The following is an 18,419-nucleotide window of genomic DNA, read 5'->3' on the forward strand; positions in this document are numbered from 1 at the left end:
GGGCGTATCTGACTAACGGCCGACGATTTTCTCGTCTCCAGCTATATAGGCACCAGCGCACACTCTAGTCGTCCTCACCACCCCACACTCCAGTCCTTCACCGTCGCATCCCATCAACCATGTCTCAAACCATCACCCCCGCACTCCCCAAGCTCTTCCAACCGGTGCAAGTGGGCGACTTGCACCTCGCCCACCGCATCGTCCTCGCCCCGCTCACCCGCATGCGTGCCAACAACAAGCACGTTCACGGCGACATCGCCGTCCAGTACTACTCCCAGCGCGCATCGGTCCCGGGCACCCTCCTCATCACCGAAGCCACGTACATCGCGCCCTGGGCGGGCAGCATCTCCGTCAACATCCCCGGCGTTTGGAATGAAGACCAGATTGCGGCCTGGAAGCGCGTGAGTCACCGTCCCTTCCTTCTCCCTCCTCTCCCATCTACCCCGCCGAACACTCATATCGCGCCTACTGATAGGTGGCGGACGCCGTCCACGCCAAGGGGTCGTACATTTTCATGCAAATCTGGGCCATCGGGCGCGCCACCGAGTTGGAGGAGCTCGCCAAGGACGGAGACTACCCTTACCTCGCGCCCTCCGCTATCCCCCTCAAAGGGAGAGACATCGCCCCGCGGGCCATGACTGTCGATGGTGCGTAGTACTGATCCCCTCGACGCACCCCTCTCACTGACCGCTGGCGAGCAGAGATCAAGCAACATGTTAAGGGGTTCGCCACCGCCGCCAAGAACGCCGTCTTCGGCGCCGGGTTCGACGGCGTCGAGATACACTCCGCCCACGGCTACATGCTCGACCAGTTCCTCCAGTCTTACACCAACCTGCGGACAGACGACTACGGCGGGTCCCCCGAGAAGAAGTGCCGCTTCCCGCTCGAGGTCGTCGACGCCGTGATCAAGGCTGTGGGTGCGAAGAGGACCGCGGTCAGGATGAGTCCGTGGAGCGCGTACAACGGTGAGCTCGCCCGCTAGCGGCCTGTTTCTTTTTTCGATCTCATATGACGGGCCTCTAGACGTTGCCGTAACCGACCAGATCCCGACGTTCTCCCACTTCGTGACCCGCCTTGCGGAGGAGCATCCCGATCTCGCATACATCCACCTCGTGCAGCCCGGCCTGTCCGGCACTGACGACAAGGACATTGAAGAAGGAGAGGTATGTCTATCTCTCACCGTCTACCAGCTACTCCGCCTTCGACGACGAACTGACCTCGATCTGCAGAGCAACGACTTCATCCGCAAGATATGGCTTCCGCGCACGCTCATCTCTGCGGGTCGCTACACGCGGGAGACTGCTATAGAGCGCGCCGAGGAGACCGGCGAGCTGATTGCGTTCGGGCGCCGCTTCCTGGCCAACGTACGTCGTCGTTGTACTCTACCACACCGCGGTTACTGACTCTTCTTCCGCGTCGGCCGCCTTAAGCCCGACCTTCCTATCAGGCTCCGCGAGAACCTGCCGCTCCAGGGCTGGAGCCGCGAGGTGTATTACACGGCGGAGGACCCGCACGGCTACGTCGACTACCCCACCTACGAAGAATCCCTGAAGAAAGAGTTCAAGGTGTAGGGGACTCTTCAACTTCTGAGAGGTGTATCACAAATAGTTTGTAAATGTTGCTCAAGTCCCGACGATATGCACAAATCACGCACATATCCCAGATGTGGTCATATACAATATATGAATTGACTTTCACCATAAATATACTCCGCGTGCACGGTGTGAACACGCTGGGGTTGGACGTCCATCGAGGTTTTCCGGGTCCACCAAATCGGGATGCACGGGTATTCCCGGGCGTCTGCACAGCATGCATTCGATCCTTCGACTCTTTGAGCTCGACGAGACCTGTTTTTACTTTGCACATACAATTCACGCCCAGTTATCCCCTCGCAGATAGACAAACCCGCTAACAATCTACTCGTGGCACTACAAACTGGCTGGTCGTACGTTGAAAGGCACTGACTGGCGATATGGCCCCAGCGCAGCATTCCGTGTGAGCGGCCAGCAGGGGCATCCAACATTTTAAACCCTATATACCACTCGACTTCGGTTATCCCAAGCAGCCCCGCGGTCTCAGTGAGTTTATGCGGGCCCCGTGTCAACCGCAATTGCCAATGTTGATTTACGCCAGTTCAGAAGGCCGCAAGACGCTCTTTCAGGCTGTGCAGCGCCCTATTGAAGGTCGTCAGGTGGCATGACATACACCGCCCCCCTTATCCTTACATCTCGACAACTGTCTAAGATGACAGGACCCTAGTGGTTCTTGACGTCAAGCTGGTGGGATGCTTTCTCATAGATAGCGTCCATACATATACGAGAGCAGTACCAACTTGAACCAGGTCCCGGTCCACCCACTCCAAGTTCCATCCCGGACCTTCCAACGTTATCTCCTACTCTAGGCGTGCAGGCAACCACTACTTATCCTTAGACGACTGAAACTGCACGAACGTCCTGCAGAGCTTGATGTGAGTATCATCACGCCCGGGAGATACTGGGATAACACCCCGCGTAGGCGTCAAAACTGGTTCTCAAGCTCGCAACCGAGCTGAAGCATGTCCCCCCAATCAGTGAACTTCGCTTCGGACAGGTGCGACGTTGCGTTTAACTCTACGAAGAACATTTCTTATCCGTTTCCAGAGTATGACAGATCATATGATTTTCGCCACATACGATCCGGTGAAGGGCTGGTCTGCGCCCGAAATAAGGCCGTACGGACCGTTGACCTTCGAGCCCGCAACTTCGTGCCTGCAGTACGCCACCGTTGCATTTGAAGGGATGAAAGTATGCGCAGTCGCCTCTGCCCTTTTATGCGCGTACTAACTATAACCAGGCATACCTAGGCCCCGAGGGTGAAGCACGGCTTTTCCGCCCAGAGGATAATATGGCAAGATTTGCCCGTTCAGCTGCACGGCTCGCGCTCCCGGTGAGCTTCAACTGCTTTAAATATCTATTTTCGCTCTCTCACGTCCTATTCTCAAACAGCTATTCAACCACGGGGAGCTTTTGAAGCTTCTCAAGACTCTTGTCAAGATCGAGCGGTGATGGATTCCTGCTGAGCGGGGCCATAGCCTTTATATCCGTCCGATGATCGTTGGAACACGTACAGGTAACTCATCCTCACTCTGAGCATGATCGCCGTTTCATCTCCATTCCCGCAGGCATGGGCCTCTCTGTATCCTACAGTGCGATGCTATGGGTTATGTGCGCGCCTACGGGACCCTACATGTCTAACGGCGTGCGGCCCCTCTCGTTGCTTGCCCTCCGAGACAACATCCGCGCATGGCCCGGAGGCACCGGCGAGTACAAGATCGCTGGCAACTACGGTCCCGTCCTCGGGCCCCATCAAGACGCACAAGAAAAGGGCTACGACCAAACGCTGTGGCTTCTGGGGGAGAAGATCACCGAAGCAGGTGTCATGAACATTTTCGTTGTGTTGCGGCGCGACGATGGCGGTGAGTTAGTTCTCAACAGCCAGCAAAGGCGATCCCTAACACCAACCTACTGTCACCAATTTTTAGGTGTCGGTTTGTTCACGCCACCTCTTGATGGCACTATCCTCGCGGGTGTCACCCGTGAATCTGTTCTTGATCTCGCGGGCGCGCACTCATCACGCACGACGCTCCCAGACCTGCCGCACACTATGCGATTACACCCCGCCGAACGCGAATTCACCATATCAGAGCTGCAGCAGTGGTTGGTCGAGGGCCGATTGCTCGAAATCTTCGCCGTCGGCACTGCTGTGATCGTTGTGCCCATCACACGCATTGGCTACGAAGGCGAAGAAATGATTCTGCCTTCATTTGAAGGCGGGCTTGGGCCGGTAGGACGGGCCCTGCATACGCGCATCACGGACATACAAGACGGGCGTGTTGAGTGGGATGGATGGTCGGTCGTATGCGACTAGGGACTTTGATAATATTGTAATAAGCAACTTGGATGTTGCGCAGTCGAATCACACTCAACTAGGCGGCGCCGTGACTACTACACTATGCCAAGTGATATAAGCTGAACGTACGCTCTGGAACAAGTATAGACAAACCCACCAAATCGGCGATGCTGCCTACACACCAGCATCTCCTGGATCTTCGCCCTCGTCTGCCAGCCACAGCTCCGAGACATCTGCGTCTTCGGTTGGCGCTGCGCGGTCCCGTAGTGAGTTGATGCACGCGACGAGCATGGCTATACTCACGAGGCTCCAATTTCACTCCCAGCCGCTGGGGCCAGCGCGGTAAGACCGCTGCCAACTTCTCCAACCACCAATCCTCGTCGTGCGTCCACACGTCGTCCTCTATCTCGAACTCGAGCTCCCGAAGATTCAAGAAGCGCTCTTGGTCAAGGATCGCCTTGACGTCGTGGCCAATAACCTTGCTGATCATCCTAGACCGGCTAATCAAGTAGGTTCGCCACGGTATGTCGTCCCCGGGTATTTCTTCTTCATAGTTCGGCGGCTCACACGTACGGCGGGTGACTTGTGGACGCAGGATGAGCGTCAGTTTCCGCAGATGTCCCGGTTGTACACTCGAGAGGAAGGCGAGGAGCGGCGCGTGTCGGTGCGGCTCGGGGCCGGGGTGTGCAACGCTGTCTGCTGACGGAGGATGTGCCGGCTCATATCCAGTGAACGCGATGGTCAGTTGAAGAGTCTCCAAGGCATGGCAGCGCGACACAAGGTCCAAAACGCGACCTGTAAGCGGAGGTTAGCCACAAGTTCATAGTATCCAATTGAATTGGAACCTCACCTCCGGATCGCCACGGCTGCGTCGTGTTGAAGCTTAGCTGCAGTGACGTGACCGCGTCTCCGAGCGCAAATAGAGGAGGCGTTGCCTCGGAATCGTGCCACTGCCAGTGTCGGTCGCTCTGATGTCAGACATTCTGCGCGAGATCAAACCCATGAATACGACGCACATCCTCTAGTACGACACGTCGCAGCTGATTGCACGCTTGTGGTCGGCGGGACCCCTGCAGGCGAGCGCATTCCGCTTCGGACGCAGGCTGAGTGATCCGAATATACTCTAGCACGAGAGTATGCAGCGCAGGGCAGTTCCATGCCATCCGGATCACATCTCCCGCGGACCCGAAGGTAATCGAGTTGAGCTGGAGTTCAACGAGGGACTTGAACTGTCTGAGGAGAGACTTGTACACGGGCGGGTAGGAGGGCCAAGTTAAGCCCGTGAGTCGTAAAACGCGTGCATTTTGCAGCGCTCGCGTCAGCTGTCCGGTTGCGAAGGGGATGTAGCCGTCCTTGGAGAAGGTGTCCCCGTATCCCGTTGTTTGAAGGAGAAAGTGGCCGACATGAACGTACTGGACGAGGTCGGCCAGGGCAGGGTTGGCGGAAAAGAGGGAAATGAGCTGATTTACTTGCGATGCCTTGTCGAGGTGGGTAGAATAGAACAGATTCCACTGGCTGCGCGAGACCCATGCGCGGCAGACGAGGGCACAGTTTTTGAACGTCTCGTACTCCTCTCGTGTAGTCCACAGAGGCGGTTCGTCAGCTGTGAAATCAATTATCAGCTCGCATATTTCAAGAGGGAGCCGCATATCGCAGTCGGCCAGATCGAACTGAGTGGGAGGAGACGGGAAGAAAGACTACGTATCCTCCAGGTACGGTCCGCAGTATGGCTCTGCGGATTCTGGTGGTAACTTGGACCTTACGTATCAATCAAAAGAGCCGCTCAAAGGGATCTAGATCATAAAGTACTCAGCCATTGACTACTCAAAGAACTATTTCCTTTAGGACCGCGCATGTTGTCATGGTGGGGAGACGGAACATCGACGAAGTGCCTAAGCGCCCTGTATATTGATGCAGTTTAACCTGGGGGAATCTCCGCGACCAAGGGCCTGAAGCATCTCCCACCCCAAAGAAAACTTGTCATGATGATGGCGTAAAATTCATCTATGGAAACTGCGTTATTACTCGACATACATGATGTAAAGCTGGGATCCAGTACAATTTGTAACAAACGACATCAACGAATGCAAGTGAGTCTCGGCGCATGATGCATAGCTAGTGCAGGGTGCCGTGGTATCCGACATCCAGTATCCAATTCCCCCTCGGGCCTCGTTCGCTCACTCACTCACCCCGAACCCCCCAAAGCTGCCCAGACCTAGTCACGGTAGCGCCCGTCGGCTATCCGTGGTGCTGGCGCTGCCGCGCTTGCTGCTCGCGACGAGTGAGATGCGGTGGGAGGACATCGCGTCTTCACTCTGGTGCATCGCCTCAGCGTATCTAAAACAAGATGTTCAATGCACGGTGAGAGGGATGAGAAGGAAAGGACACACAGTAGTTTATATCGGACGAGCTCCGACTCCAAATCCTCGTGTCGTAAACGTGCCCTCACAAGCTCGTTCTACATATGGCATGATCGTGAGAGGTGGAAACTGTTATGCGATCAGGAGACTGACCAGGACTTCGCAGTGCTCCGTGTTGAGCTGTGCCAAGTTCGACTCGAGGTTCTTACTGTCCATTCCCGCGATCAGTCACATAAGGTAGACTAGCAAGACAGATATTAACTTACACTTGCGCGACAAGCTGTCTGTTGGAGTTCTTTAGGGTATCGATCTCAAGCTTGTGAGCGTCCCGCGCGCGAACGAGCTCCTCATACTCGTGTGCATAGCTGTCGAGCATGAATGGCGTGATGCGAAGCGACATGGCGTCTTGCACGAAGTGGTCCACGTGGTATTTTACATCCGTCTGGCCTTCAAATGGTGGTTCCACCTGGCGTAGCAGTCATGAGAAAGGAATTAGATTGAGGATGGTACGATTGACGTACCTGGTATACTTCGAACACGCGTATGTTGAGGAACGAGAGGAGTTGGTCGAACTTCATCGAAAGCAACGTCTCTTCGTTCTTGATGAGTAATGTCATGCTGAACGTGAACATTGCCTCGATGCCGCTCGCTAGAACGTTGTCGTATATTCGGAAGACAATCTCCATCGGGAAACTGGCGTGCGGTATGCGCTCAGAGATTGCAACGCGCGACAGGTAGAAGGGCTTACCGGTAACTGAACATAGTGAGGAACCATTGTGAGCAGTACATGCTCGCCTTGATGCCTTGTCGGACGAAGTGAAGGTGAAGAACGGGGAGAAGCTCTTCCAGTAATCGTTCGAACTGTCCCCTAGAGTGTCAGTCACGAGCGGCCGTCGCGCATTCAAGCGACCTTACCTGGAACTATATAGACACTCAAGAGTTAGACAGGACTGTTTGCGGGGAGCATATAAGCACTTACCAGCCGAAGTTGCAACTTGGGCATGTCCGGGAGGAAGTGGCCACGGACATCGTACGAGTGCATGAGACGAACCAAGAGGCAAAACGCTTCCTCATCAGGCATCTAGTAAGCGTAAGCAAGGAGGTCGTGTGCGTCTGCAAACGAGCTAACTCACATTCAGAAGCAGAATTGCAACGATGAACGGTAGACCTTGGCAATAGCCCACTTGTGGATCATACCTTTGCCGTTGTGAATATACGTTCGGTTGAGAGGCAACAAGCTACGTACAGAGAATATGCTTTCAGCACGTTGAATAGGTTCTCCTGACCAATACCATGCCCGTCCGTGAAGAATGCATGATGTGGAAATGTCCTGCAGGCGACGCGTCAGCAGAGATTCCTCCACCAAGAGGTGATGCATGATGATCAGAACCTTCCCAAGTCGCGCATGATGGCTTTCTCGTGAGGACTTGGCTCCTTTAGCAGCCGAAGATACGTCGCCTCAAGTTCCGGATCCTTGGATGCCGACCTAAGAATAATCAGACATGCACTCTCCGGGCATACCACCGCTCCGGCATACCTACATTAGTTGCCAGACCATGCCGCGCAATGCCTTCGGGATCCCTCGCTCGATAGCCCTCGCTAGCTGCTCGGGATGTTGTGATGCGAATCCTTGGTAATCTAGGCTCGCATACAGCGCTCAGGAACAATGCTCGAAACAAATGTAAGTCGCGCGATGTACCATTCATCACTTGCCCCCAGAAATCTATGTACAAACGCGGTCACACAACGATCATGACGAGATAGATGGTAGCACCACGCACCCCAATCTACGACGACCTCTCCCTCAGCGGTATAGTCTCTCACCTCGCCCGCCGGCTGCTTCTGGTAAAATTCCTCTCGTATTTTGCCTCCCATGCTGTTCGGGCGTTCACGCGAGTCCGCCCCGGTACCCTCATCTAGTTGCGAAATCAGGTACGGCACGTTGGTGACGGAGAGGATGGTCGAGTTCGACGCGGTCTTCTTGTGCTTCCGCCAGTCGTCCACGAGGGTGATCTCGTCCGAGCCCGTACCTTCGTCGACGGAAACTAGGTCGCTGGATGCGATAGACACCTTTGGACCGGGAGTGAGGTTGAGGCTCTGGCGCGCGCTGCTGAGAAGCACGGTAGAGAAGCGCGTTTCGTCGTCGGTAACGTCGGAGGCTGCGACAGATTCGCGAATAGAAAACTTGCCCTCCGTCTCCGTAGGAGAGAGGAGCGAGTCCAGAGTGGCTGGCGATGTTGCGGAAACCTTGTCCGTCACCACCGGGGGAGGGATGGATGTACGAGTCTTCGCTGGGCTTGCTGAGACACTCTCGCCGGAGGTCTCCTCTTTCGACGAGAGATACTCATCTTCGTCCTCTGAGATACTGTGTTCTGGAATAGGCTTCGCTTCTGCAGACTTGTTATCCGAATTTGACTGCGTTACTGGAGGCTCCGCCGCGGATGTCTCGGAGGCCTCCTCCTTCGTCGCCTCAATGGGTCCTTCCTCAGACGCGTCTCGCGGCGCAAGCTCAGCAGTAGCTGCTGAAGTCGCAGCAGCAGCCTCATCCTCGTCAATTGACCCAAGCCGTGTCGGCGGATTTAGCGCAGTGACTGTAGGCATTCCCGCTGAGACGGGCGTGTCCGTTTCCGCGGTCGTCAACGTCGTATGCTCCGTTGCGGTCACCAACGGCGTGAGCGTCTTGGATGCATTTTGAGCCTCTTCGGACATATAGACGTGAGCCTAGGGAAGCTGGCAGAGGGCAGCCAAGAAAGCCTCGACGATCGGCGAGCCAAGCAAAGGACAAGAGCGGTGGTGGTGGAAGAGGGCAAGCCGTAACCGAGTGGCAGCGCCTGTTCAGCGCGTCCGTCCAGTCATCTTGACCGAGGACCATCATCATCGTCATCATCATCATCTGCATCGCTCTGCCTGGTCCGCCCGTACTGCAAACCATCCCTTCTCTGTCGTCTGGACAGGCAGAAGGATGCCCCATGAAGTAGCAGAGAAGAGACTCTCATGCTATAAACTGGTGCAGTTCTGCTTGCATTGGTTTACGCCGTTTGCAACTTTGCATCCCTCGGGTTTTTAGGCTTGGCTTTGTGAGTAATAGACATGTGCATGTAACTGAAATACTGACAATATAGCTCTCTCCGTCGGAAGGCATATATCTGCTGCCACGACGCAGCACGGCATTTTATAGACGGTGTAGACAACCCCGAATTGTTATAACCGGGTTCGGGCGGGACCACTGCCATTGGTCTCGTTGACCATCTTGTTCTTGCCCGCTATCTGGCTGTGCTACAAGAACGTGCTTCCTAGACTCTGGTGGGGACCACACGCGGAACACTTGTAGTTCCGATCGTGGTCCTCCGAAACGCCATAGTATGGAAGGTCTGTCTACGGGAAACACAATCACGCTGGACCGCCCGCAGCCACCGGAAACGTGGTCTGTCAGCAGGACTCAGTACGGAGCGCCTTGTAGCGCCCTTCATGGAGTAAGCTGCTGCGTATATCTTACTCAAATGGTAGTGCTGACGCCTCAAAAGTTCTCTCCGAGACGTCGGGAACGTAGGCTATGTTACCCGAGACCCCCATAGTTGTCCGGAGGCGCATGGCAGGCATGCTGCGTCTCATTGTCAGCCAAACCTAGCACGTCCAGAAACTCTGCCCTCAGCTCTCTCCAGAATCCAGCTGTGCGCAGTGGCTATGCTTCTAGCGGGCGTGCAGGAGTCATACTGCTGCCGCCGAGCCAATCAGGTCTGCGTTCACTGATGATGTCGGCCCTGCTGAATTGTGTTCTGTCATTTCAGGCATCAGCATGTCGCTGCATGTAGGCCTCACTGCGGTATCGGCTTGCTGGGACAAACGTGCATGCGGTCACGGCCAAACTTACTTTCCTTGGGGTTGTGGCTTCTATCTGCGTTTCGTACCCTGTGTGGTTGTGACTGCCAAGAGGAACACGCCGATGTGTGCTACTCATATGTAAGTTCTGCGATGACATGCCACTGACCGCAGCCGTCGGCCACAGCGCTCCTGCCCAATGTCCAAATGTCCCGAAGAAGCAACCTGGCACTGTCGGGAGGAGCATCCCTCTCGTTTGCGCAGCCTCGCCCAAGCATATAAATACTGGCTCAAACTCTCACTTCGGCAACCCCTCCTTCCCCACCATGGACACCTTACCACTCGAAACTCTGCAACAGATATTTGCGCTTGCATGCACAGACGGAGGCTTCACCGGGTGCTCTCTGTCCCTCACCTCCAAAGCAGTGCGCGCAGCGGTGCGCACGATCCGTTTCCACTCTGTCTCTCTCGTTGCCTACCCGGCACGCCTCGACTCCTTCGTCGGCCTATATGCACAGGAATGCGACCCCACGCTGGGGGACATCCCGAAGGTTCAGCACCTCCGCCTCGTTATACCCCCTTCCCAAGGTCCAAGCCGATTCATCTGCGGCGGCGCCCAAGATATGTCTTCCATGCCACACACCCACAGCGTCAAGACTGGTTCTCCAAACACTCTCAGCGTGACTCTACCAGATGCACATTTATCCCCCCCAGTGGTAGTCATCACACCTTCCCTTGCTTCTGGTTCTAGCTCTCCTACATCCCCATCCAGGCTCGCCATACATACGCCCTCCAGTCGATCTGCATCCTCAACCCGCACCTCGTCGCCAGTGGAGCCGGTGTCGTCTCTTCAGTTGGCGGAAGGTGGCATGACGACATCCTCTTACCAGGCGATTACGCCTAACCACTACGCAGCCGCAGCTCCCTCCAATCACGCGCCTGTCGAGCTAGATTTGCCCCACCCAGACACGCCTCCACACGCTCCCGCCGTCGTCCGGCCCCCGTCGCCCAGCGACGAATACCCGCAGATCGTCTACACCCCGGAGTACAGAGAGGCGATGCACACGCTCTCCCGGCTCGTCGCTCCACACCTGGAGACCCTCGTCATCCAGCGCGGGTTCAAGTGCCAGGTCCGCCTACTCTCTCCCGCGCTTGCCTTCCTCGATATGCCCTTCCCCCGAGTGCGCGAGGTCGCGCTCCTCGGACTGTCCGACGTCGGCGAGCTCGTCGTGCCGCACGCAAACGTCGCGCCCCTCTTCCCGGCCGCGACGCGTCTGCACCTCGTCCGCAAGGGACTCGCAGGGCACGACTGCATGGATTTTTGGCGCGTGCACGCCCCGCACGCGAGCCATCTCCGCGTATCGTGCCTCCGCGCGCCGTTCGGCAAGTTCATGCCCTCGCTCGCGAACAGCCTCGGGATCGCGCACCTCCCCGACCTCCCACCACCGCGAAGGCGCGTCTATCCTACCCTGCGTGCCATCATCCTGCACCAGGACCCGCCAACGGAGTTGGAGCAGCAGCGCGTTGCGGCCCTTCAGGCGTATGCCTTGCTTTCGAACTCTTTTGCGCACTTCCAGAACGCGTGTCCGGATCAAGGCGTGAAGATCGCGGTGGCTCCGCCGTTCTACATGCATTTTGAGGACTGGGATGCGAGGCTGCATGAGGAGTGGTTGGAACGTATGCTCGGTGGTCCGGGCTGTTGGAAGGAGCTCGAGCCATGCAACGAGCAGTCAAACATGGAAGCCACATAGGTACGTTTCTTACTCCCCTCGACACTGATCACGCCCGCTGACGTCTCGCAATTGTATAGTCTGCTCGCGTCCCTTACCCTGCCTATACACGTCGGGTTGTTCCCCTTGTATCTGCTTGGTCTTGTGTTCAACATAATGTTGCGCTCATGCTTTATATACCCTTATCATCGAAGCATGCATATGCAGTCTGGACCATACGACAGGTGAGGTGGGACATTGAACTCCTGATTGATATGAGGACATAAATATTCGGTCACCTGTGCCTCTCTTGAACTTGTTTGTTGACAGAGTGTTAAAGCGGCTTCCACAAGATCTCACCTTGCTTCATCCGCGCACTGTACGTAACTACTGTCAAGTGGTCACTGACGCCCTGAGTCCGCCACGCGAGATTACTGCGCTACAATCGTGTGTGCTACAGCTTAGCGCGATACATCCTTCGATAACCCACTCTCCTCAGTACTAGTGGCTGCATACGACCATAGATCCGAGCAAACAACGCATTGCAACGGCTGTACTTGCCACTCTGTCACGTGGACTGTCCCGGGTGCGTCCACTGCCGTTAACCGCAGGGCTGCACCTGACCATATGTCTATGTTCTAACTCATTCTGAACGGTTTTGCAGGCCCAGCCCCATCCGCTACCATGCACGTCCTGCCGCTGGAGATCCTCCACCAGATATTCTCCCTAATCTGTGACGACGGCGGATACACCGGCTGCTCGCTCTCTCGCACATCCAAGGTCATCCGCGCCGCCTCCTGGGCCGCGCGATTCCACACCGTCTCCCTCATCGCCTACCCATCCCGGCTCGAGTCCTTCACCGCCCTATACGAACGCGCATGCGACCCGCGGCTCGGGACCACACCCAAAGTAACGCACCTGCATCTCACCATACCGTCCAACGCCGCGCTGATCGCGCGCGGCGGGGTCGCCCGCGTCCTGGTCTCCGTGTTTCCACGCATGGAACGAAGCCGGACCCCGTCCCCTCTATCTTCGGACGCGGAGAGCGGCAGCGATGGCGAGAGCAGCGTTCACCAGCACGCAGACGACGCACACAAGCCTCAACGGATCTCCTACACCCCCAGCTACACCGCCGCCGCACGCGCCCTCGTGTGCCTCGTCGCCCCCCACCTCGAGACCCTAGTGCTCCAGTACGGGTTCGCCGCGGCGGAGCGAGACGCGAAGCCGCTCCCCTTCATCGACCGGCCGTTCCCGCGCCTGCGCGAGCTCACCGTGCTCGGCCTGCACCGTCTCCGCGAGGTCCTCGTGCACGGGGAAGACCTGGAGGGCGTGCCCGTCCTCTTCCCCGCGGTCACCCGCCTCCACCTCGTCCGCAAGGACCTGTGGCTGTGGCCGTACGACGACCTCGCGCTCCTCGAGACGCACGCCCCGAACGTCACCCATCTGCGCTGTACGTGCTTCAGCAGCTTGGGCGGCCGGATGATGGCGTCCCTCGCCTTAGGGCTGGTTTCATCGTTGTCTGTGATGCTGGGAGCGTCCCTGGCTGCAAGTCTGGGTATCGCGCGAGACCCTGCAGACGATTTGGCACCCGGGGATGAGCTCGAGCGGCCGGGGTACGCGAACCTTCGTCATATTATCCTGCAGCCAGACATTCCCCCGGCACCATCCCACCAGAGCGTGATTCAGGAGTCCATAGAGCACTTGGAGGGCGCGTGTCGGTTGCGCGGCGTGGACCTCACGTTGCTCGAGCCTGGCCCAGAGACCTTTGATGAATGGAGCCGTAGAGTCTGGGATGAATGGAAAGAGCGTCTAGACGGCGGGGAAGGCTGCTGGAAAGAAATGGCAGTGGCGCCGGGCCCGGGAGAAGATATGAACGACTGAAGATGATCTACGCTTGTACACCATTCATAACAAGAACAAGAACGCGTTTGTACCCGTACAGCATGATGGAGTCGCGGAAATTGATACATTGAGGGGCACATTACAGCACTATCTACTCTACAACGTTAACGTACGAGTATGTAGGTACGTGGGGAGCCTGCAATAGCAACAGCTCGGGTAACAGAACAAGCAAGGTCCTACGTATACTACGGAATGACACGGTACCAAGAACAAACACAAATCCCGTGAACGGTGTATGAAACATGAGGAGAAGGAACCTTGTGTATGAGGGAAGAAATAGAGAGGAAATACATTACTGAGCGGGTGGGCATCAGGACTGGGAATGAGCGGAATGGGACAGCGTGGGGGACTCGTAACGTGAAGCAGGAATGTCCCAGGAGATGTTTGAATACACGCGGAATGGTGGATGCTTGAGTACGGAGAGGCCGGCCGGGGTATATCGGCTTCAGCGCACCAGCGATTACTTCTCCTTCTGGAGCATGGTCATGATGGCGTCGATGCCCTTCATCCCCAGGCCGCCCTTGGGGTAGCAGATGTACATCTAGAAACACATAACACCCGTCAGTAATCGACATCGTGCGACGCCGCTGTGAGTGGGCACCACTCACGGGATCCTGCCACGTCCCAAACTTGCTCCGGAAGTCACCCTTGTTGGTGAGGTTGAACGTCGATGAGAGCCCGTTGTACGCCTTCTCGAGCGCCTTGACGCGGAACCCGCGCACGTTCTCCGCGGGGTGAAACTTGTCAATTGCACCGGCGCCGAAGGTAGCAGACTTCACGCCCGCGTCGCCGAGCTTCTTGATCACGTACGTGAGGATGTACTCGATCGCGCCAAGTGGTGCGCCCGGGAACTCGAGCGCCCACTTAATCTGGAAGCCGTGTTTGGGCGCGAGCTGGGCGAGGACAACCATCGCGCAGGGCTAGACAACGCAGATGAGCTCTCTGCATTCTACTTATCAAGCTAGTTCACGTACCTTGCCGTCCTTGTCCGTAGCATAGAAGTACTTCCGGTGCGCCATGTCGTCGAACGGCCGTACGCCCGTTAGGTGGATCTGTGTCCCCTTCCGGTTCGCCGCCCATTCTTGACAACGCTCCTCGAGCTGCTTCTTCACCTGCGGGTCCATCTCCGGCCCGACCTCGACGATCTTGACGCCCTCGCGCTCCGCGCGGTGAATCTTCCGCCGCACCGTCTTATCGCTCTCCGCCGGGTCCACCTCCGTCGGATTGATGCGCTCCTCCGCGACTGCAATGACCGCACCCCACCCGAGGTCCTCCGCGAGGTACTGCTCAGTCGACCTGTCGACGCAGCCCCAAATGGGCTTGAGGTTCTGCTCGTGGAGGTGGGCAAGGTACGCCTTGACGACACGAGGAATCTGGTCTGCAGAGCAGAGCGGGTTCCCGAACGTGACGGCGAAGCCATTCTCGGGGATGTATCCCACCGCGGCGCCCGTGGCCTTGTCTCGCCATACTGTCCACGCAGGATCCGTCCAGCTCGTGTTCGTCGCGTCTCCGTACTTCGCAATAAGCTACCGGAATGTATGCGTCAAAAACCGCGACTGCATTCATGCAAAGTTACCACACTCACGTTCTCCAGTGGTGGGAGGTCACCAGACCTCTTTCCGGGTTGGATTGTTGTTGACTCAGGTCCGTGGAGAATGAGCGAGTTGGCTGCGACAAGCGCGGCTTCTGTGGGATCTTGGCCGCGCACGATGAAGCTGCGGGGGTCCCGCGGGAAGAGGCTCGCCCAGCGAATGTTACCGAGCTTGAGGAACAACATAACGATACGCTCGAGACCGACACCACCTCCTCCATGCTAGAGTCATCGCAAAGTTCAGGAACCACACTTTTAACAGACAAAGCAATGCCACATACCGGAGGGCAGCCCCATCGGAATCCGTCAACGTATTCCTGCATCGACTCCGGGTCGACGCCGTCTTCCCGCATCCGCTCTTCCAGGAGGGGCGCGACGTGGATACGTTGGCCACCGGAGAGAATTTCCTCACCACGCAGGAAGAAATCGTACGAGTTCGACCACCGCTATGTATGCAATCTGTTAGATTCTGAAAATACGCTACTGAACCTGCACTCACGTTATCCTCAGGATCAGGCATAGTGTAGAACGGCCGCACTTCCAGCGGGAACTTGTCGATGATATAGAAGTCCGCGCCGTACTTCTCCTTCACAAGTTGTCCCAAGCGCTGTTCCGCGCGCGTACTGAGGTCGTCGGTTTCGGAGAGCTCGCTCCCGTCGTCCTCTTTCCACCCGGAGTCCTTCAGCATCTGGATTCCTTCTGAAAACCTCAACCGAGGCGTCTTGTCCAGGATAACGACGTCGTCGCTCGGGTAGTACTGCTTGACAGTCTCGATCTGAAGCGACCCGTCAGAACGCTTCAGTAATCAACCATATGAGAACTCACTTCATCTCGGAACTTCGACTGAAGCCCCTTGAAGATCGCCTTGAATAGGTCGTCCAGCAGGTCGACGACTTCGTGGTAATGGCTGTCGATCGCCATCTCCAGGTCGAGGCCGGTGAACTCCGTCAGATGTCTATGGGTATTCGAGTTCTCGGCCCTGAAGACGGGACCAATTTCGAAGACCCGGTCCATGTCTGCGGCGATACACATCTGCTTCGCGAGCTGCGGACTCTGCGCAAGGTACGCGGGCCGCCGGAAGTAGTCCACCTTGAAAACCGCCGCGCCCGACTCCGTAGACGAGCCTTGCAGCTTCGAGGAGTGGATCTCGGTGAAATGGCGCTCGGTGAGATACGAGCGGAAGAGCTCGCAGACGCCAGCGTGTATCCGGAATATTGCATGGGACGCGGGTGACTGTTCGGCTAGTTGTTAGAAATCAGAAATCATGGAGGATCATGATGACTTACGCGCAAATCTAGGACGCGGTGGTCGAGACGGGTGCGCTCGCCAACACGCACAAACTGTGCATCCTCCTGCTCAGACGACATTAGTCTATGTGCGACTGCCCGTATGAGCCAACCCTCACCCTCTCATAATATTCCTTTGGTCGTGAGACGTCCTCAACTTGGTAAGGCAAGGTCGTGGAAGGCGCGGATACAACATGCAACTGGGGTGGAGCGTAAGGGCGGGCGTTGTGCAGTGAGTCCGGAAGGACTCACCTTCGCAATCTTGATTTCGTATTGGTGTATAGTGGTGCCGTGCACGTCCTCCTGGTCAGGCGGCGGTCTCTGAATGACGCCCTCGACGAGAACAATGGATTCTCGTGAGACGCCCTCGGCCCAGCGAACCATAGTTTGTGAAACCTTGTCGGCTTCCTCTGTCAGGACGCCTTGTACAGTCGTGAACTGATGTCGGAAGATCAGGAACACGATCTTCGACCCTACATCCACAGGTCAACATTGTATTCGGGCAGTCGAGCAGCAAGTAGACTCACCAAGGGCTCGAATATGGTGTATACGCGCGCGGAAGATGCCCTGGTCACCCTCCTTCATATTAGGGATGTCGCGGAGCTGGTTATATTTACGTTCTAACGCGAATTAGTTGCGGGACAGGGCGCGCACTCCCAAGTCATACGTGACGTACCGACTCGGATTTGCGACATGTTCAATGGAAGATCTCCCCAGTTGTCTCGTAGCGGGTCCTGTACCCCATGTCAGTACGCCACACAAATTCTGCAGACCCGTGCAGGCACTCACCTCTTCGTGCAACTTCTGCATCCGCTCTTTGCGCGCCTTGGCTTCTTCATCGTCCTTGGCTTCCCGCTCTGCTTTGCGGTCCTCCTTCTGCTCGGTAAAGGACAGTGGCCGCTCGCTGTTGGTGCTCGGACGGGGTAGTCCGTTGGCCGCATCCTTGGCCTGCTGTTTGCGCGCGGCGGTCTCGCCTTTCGCGTTCGTGTCGTCTATCTCTACAGAGGGTTTGGCCGTCTTCTCAATCTTGCCATTCGTAACCGGGTGCGCGCCGCCGTTCAACGAATCCTTGGAACTGGCTTTGGAGCTCGAGCGCGTATGCGAGACCACCTTCGAGAGCACCTTCTTGAGGGAGGAGGCCATGACGGCGGGTGGTAGGGGGTGGAAGAGGTGGGTGTGTGCGGGATGTATGCGCGCGCGATGAGAGAGGAGTGGGTGGTATATGAGGGTGGCCGTGTGCAAGTAAGCCCGTCGGCATTTAGCTGAGGTGCTCGACGTCCTGGACGAATCGAGAAACGACGTCATTCTCAAATCCGCCCAACGTCATCCATCAATATCGCCAGATCTGGAAGCTGGCCTCGCTCACCTGCAGCTCGGCGCGGCTCTCGTCCTCCCTGATTACTCAGTCCGACTACCGTAAAATGCGAAGACTCCGGAATTATCTGTCATGTCCGCGCACCTCCGATGAACACGCCTCGGACGCAGCTCGCGATGTGTCCGACGACGAGCAGCATGTCTTTGTGCGGCGCTACGAAGGAGCAACTGTAGCCCCGTTCTGGGCCGCTCCTCCTCACAAGGTTCGGCATCAGTTGTCAACGAGAATCACCGTCCACTCCACCTACCGTGCGCGGTGCGCCTCGCGGCCAACGCGTTTCGTCATATATACGCACCGTGCGACAACGATGCCTTGCGAGGACGTGCCGCGACGTCGGTGCCGACAGGCTCAACTCATACGACGCGTAGAAGGACGAAGGCTACAAAAAAACCAACTACCCCCGGCGGGACTCGAACCCGCAACCCCCAGATTCCTCGGGGAGTAACCCTCCGTAGAAGTCTGATATCATAGCCATTAGACAACGGGGGC

At 56.8% G+C, this 18,419-nt stretch overlaps 6 protein-coding genes and 1 non-coding gene across 7 annotated transcripts; 4 read left to right on the forward strand and 3 right to left on the reverse strand.

Moving 5' to 3' along the window:
• Window positions 1-119: 119 nt before the first annotated feature.
• Window positions 120-3,044, forward strand: TRAVEDRAFT_43161 (uncharacterized protein; the record flags this gene model as incomplete). Its single annotated transcript, XM_008035597.1, has 10 exons — window positions 120-401; window positions 476-647; window positions 702-965; window positions 1,024-1,163; window positions 1,230-1,364; window positions 1,431-1,565; window positions 2,515-2,589; window positions 2,640-2,783; window positions 2,833-2,925; window positions 2,985-3,044. The coding sequence occupies 10 exons, from the start codon at window positions 120-122 to the stop codon at window positions 3,042-3,044; spliced, it is 1,500 nt and encodes a 499-aa protein (XP_008033788.1).
• Window positions 3,045-3,225: 181 nt separating this feature from the next.
• Window positions 3,226-3,906, forward strand: TRAVEDRAFT_43162 (D-aminoacid aminotransferase-like PLP-dependent enzyme; the record flags this gene model as incomplete). Its single annotated transcript, XM_008035598.1, has 2 exons — window positions 3,226-3,454; window positions 3,521-3,906. 2 exons carry the CDS (start codon window positions 3,226-3,228, stop codon window positions 3,904-3,906), a joined length of 615 nt encoding a protein of 204 aa, XP_008033789.1.
• A 2,201-nt stretch (window positions 3,907-6,107) lies between these two features.
• Window positions 6,108-8,957, reverse strand: TRAVEDRAFT_34148 (RabGAP/TBC; the record flags this gene model as incomplete). The annotated part of the gene is made up of 13 exons (XM_008035455.1): window positions 6,108-6,225; window positions 6,279-6,346; window positions 6,402-6,456; window positions 6,515-6,714; window positions 6,770-6,941; window positions 6,997-7,109; window positions 7,228-7,329; window positions 7,382-7,445; window positions 7,495-7,578; window positions 7,639-7,734; window positions 7,790-7,886; window positions 7,948-7,971; window positions 8,030-8,957. The coding sequence occupies 13 exons, from the start codon at window positions 8,955-8,957 to the stop codon at window positions 6,108-6,110; spliced, it is 2,121 nt and encodes a 706-aa protein (XP_008033646.1).
• Window positions 8,958-10,393: 1,436 nt separating this feature from the next.
• On the forward strand, window positions 10,394-11,985 carry TRAVEDRAFT_69073 (uncharacterized protein; the record flags this gene model as incomplete). The annotated part of the gene is made up of 2 exons (XM_008036071.1): window positions 10,394-11,818; window positions 11,878-11,985. The coding sequence occupies one exon, from the start codon at window positions 10,394-10,396 to the stop codon at window positions 11,816-11,818; it is 1,425 nt and encodes a 474-aa protein (XP_008034262.1). The 3' UTR covers window positions 11,878-11,985.
• A 475-nt stretch (window positions 11,986-12,460) lies between these two features.
• TRAVEDRAFT_69074 (uncharacterized protein) lies at window positions 12,461-13,657 on the forward strand (the record flags this gene model as incomplete). The annotated part of the gene is made up of 1 exon (XM_008036072.1): window positions 12,461-13,657. One exon carries the CDS (start codon window positions 12,461-12,463, stop codon window positions 13,655-13,657), a length of 1,197 nt encoding a protein of 398 aa, XP_008034263.1.
• Window positions 13,658-13,729: 72 nt separating this feature from the next.
• TRAVEDRAFT_62662 (aspartyl-tRNA synthetase cytoplasmic) lies at window positions 13,730-17,734 on the reverse strand. Its single transcript, XM_008035958.1, has 13 exons — window positions 17,345-17,734; window positions 17,232-17,289; window positions 17,083-17,175; window positions 16,808-17,028; window positions 16,675-16,755; window positions 16,556-16,621; window positions 16,095-16,502; window positions 15,769-16,044; window positions 15,551-15,715; window positions 15,264-15,491; window positions 14,653-15,204; window positions 14,287-14,598; window positions 13,730-14,219 (listed from the first exon to the last, which is right to left on the reverse strand). Exons 1-13 carry the CDS (start codon window positions 17,696-17,698, stop codon window positions 14,139-14,141), a joined length of 2,895 nt encoding a protein of 964 aa, XP_008034149.1. The 5' UTR covers window positions 17,699-17,734; the 3' UTR covers window positions 13,730-14,138.
• A 591-nt stretch (window positions 17,735-18,325) lies between these two features.
• Window positions 18,326-18,419, reverse strand: TRAVEDRAFT_t38. Its single transcript has one exon. It is a non-coding gene; the product is annotated as a tRNA-Arg (tRNA).

The sequence above is a fragment of the Trametes versicolor genome (genome assembly GCF_000271585.1).
Source record: "Trametes versicolor FP-101664 SS1 unplaced genomic scaffold TRAVEscaffold_2, whole genome shotgun sequence".
Lineage (NCBI taxonomy): Eukaryota > Fungi > Basidiomycota > Agaricomycetes > Polyporales > Polyporaceae > Trametes > Trametes versicolor.